This window comes from Corvus brachyrhynchos, unplaced genomic scaffold (assembly GCF_000691975.1).
Source record: "Corvus brachyrhynchos isolate BGI_N302 unplaced genomic scaffold, ASM69197v1 scaffold158, whole genome shotgun sequence".
Classification (NCBI taxonomy): Eukaryota; Metazoa; Chordata; class Aves; order Passeriformes; family Corvidae; genus Corvus; species Corvus brachyrhynchos.
The window spans coordinates 1,284,273-1,285,879 of record NW_008239756.1 but is presented as its reverse complement, the minus strand read 5'-3'; the positions used below and the strand labels follow the sequence as shown (position 1 = coordinate 1,285,879).

Below are 1,607 nucleotides of genomic sequence, written 5' to 3'. Positions count from 1 at the left end.
CTCCCCTCCCGCCTCCGCGGGAGGTCACCCCGGGAGCCGGAACCGGCGGCTGCGCGCAGCGACGCGCGCGGTGCAGCGGAAGGACACATCGAGCAGGCACCGAGATGTTAAATAGTCCCCGTAGCGCTGGCACAGCCCCCGGGGCGGGGCGGGGCGGGGCGAGAGTCCCAAGCCCGCCCTGCTTGAGGTGGGAGCTCCGGACACGTACCGAGCATCCAGGAGTCAACCGAGGCCCGCAGCGGGACCTAATTCGGGTTAAGAACAAGATTGCGATTTAAGCGGCGCGTTAGGGTTTCGAACATCAAGATACACGTCGTCCCTCAGAGGGGGTAAGAATCGTAAAGGCAGGTTCGGCGCTACCAAAACTCCACACACAGACTTTGCTCAGCGCACTGCCCCGATTTTATACGTAAAGCAGCACCAAAAAAGGGATCAAAGAAGCGTTTTAATAAGTTACATTGAAGTTACGAGTTGCAGGAGACCCCTCATCTCTGAAAGAGCTCAGGATAGAAATGATACTCTTTTCCACAAAAATCGGATTCAGTAACCGATGTGCAGCAAGCCAGTAATTACACACTCGAGAGACACACTGATTATTTATTTCAGAGTTGCACAAGCCTGGGTGCTCGGTGGGATGCCAGAAATCCAGCACACCAGCTATCAAAACTTGGACATCACTTAGAGCTTGTTGGCTGCTCTCTATTTCATGCATTAAGCCTCCCTTCTTGCTGATTAGGCTTGAAAGTAATACAAAGATCAAATATCAAAGAACATCCTTTCTTAAGACAATTTTACATATTTCACATTTTGCAACGTGGCCTCTGACAGATCTTGATAGAAAGCAATCATACAATTCACATAACTTAGAAGAGAAACTTGAATGTGAGACTGTCAGACTCTTCACTTCAAAAAGGGAGAACTGTTAGAACCAAACAAATAAAGAAGTATTTTCCATCTGGAAAGCAGAAAATTAGTTTTGGCCTTAATCTCACTATAAACACTAAAAAAACCAGCCCTCTCCATCGACATAAACCAGAGCTTCTCAGCCCAGAGGAGTCACTGTTGGATGTTTGGTTTTAAAAAACAAGACTATAAAATAAAACAGTATAAAGTCATAAAAACTTAGAAGATCTATTAGACAATATGGAGAAAAGACAGATTTACACGGCAACCCTGCTTGATACAAACAAAACACAACTCCAGCTCCAGAGCCGTGAAAAGCAGCCCGGTCATTTGGTCCAGCTGACTTTGGGAATGTCGTAATGCTCAGTCAGAGTATCCAAGTGCCTGTTGAAGTCCTGGGTTTTTGAAAGAGAAAGAAAACGGCTGCTGACATGACCAAGTTGAACCACAAGACCCCCTGCGTCCCTGCTTGTGTTTCACAAGGTGAAACAGGTTCCTTCAACCCAACAATAATAAAGACGCTGGCCTGAGGAACTCAGGATGGTTTTGCTCACCTCCACTCGCTGCTTGTGGGTTTTCGACGCTTTCTTTAGGATCCGCTCCATTTGCTGCAGGAGACACACAAGGGCCGCTTACTGCCGGCCCTCGCAGCCCCCTCAGCGGCCGCACCCGAGGGCTGGCGGGGGTTTTTAAAGCCTTACCCG

At 48.5% G+C, this 1,607-nt stretch overlaps 1 protein-coding gene and 1 long non-coding RNA gene across 2 annotated transcripts in view; both read right to left on the bottom strand.

The window, feature by feature from the left end:
- AP1M1 (adaptor related protein complex 1 mu 1 subunit) overlaps positions 1–89 on the bottom strand; it is an 8,844-nt gene extending 8,755 nt beyond the window's left edge. Inside the window, exon 1 of the mRNA XM_017742475.1 lies at positions 48–89. Coding sequence (XP_017597964.1) covers positions 48–89 — 42 coding nt within the window. The remainder of the gene's footprint in view (positions 1–47) is intronic.
- Positions 90–426: 337 nt separating this feature from the next.
- LOC108448703 lies at positions 427–1,549 on the bottom strand. Its single transcript, XR_001864683.1, has 2 exons — positions 1,458–1,549; positions 427–1,298 (listed from the first exon to the last, which is right to left on the bottom strand). It is a non-coding gene; the product is annotated as an uncharacterized LOC108448703 (long non-coding RNA).
- Positions 1,550–1,607: the final 58 nt, after the last annotated feature.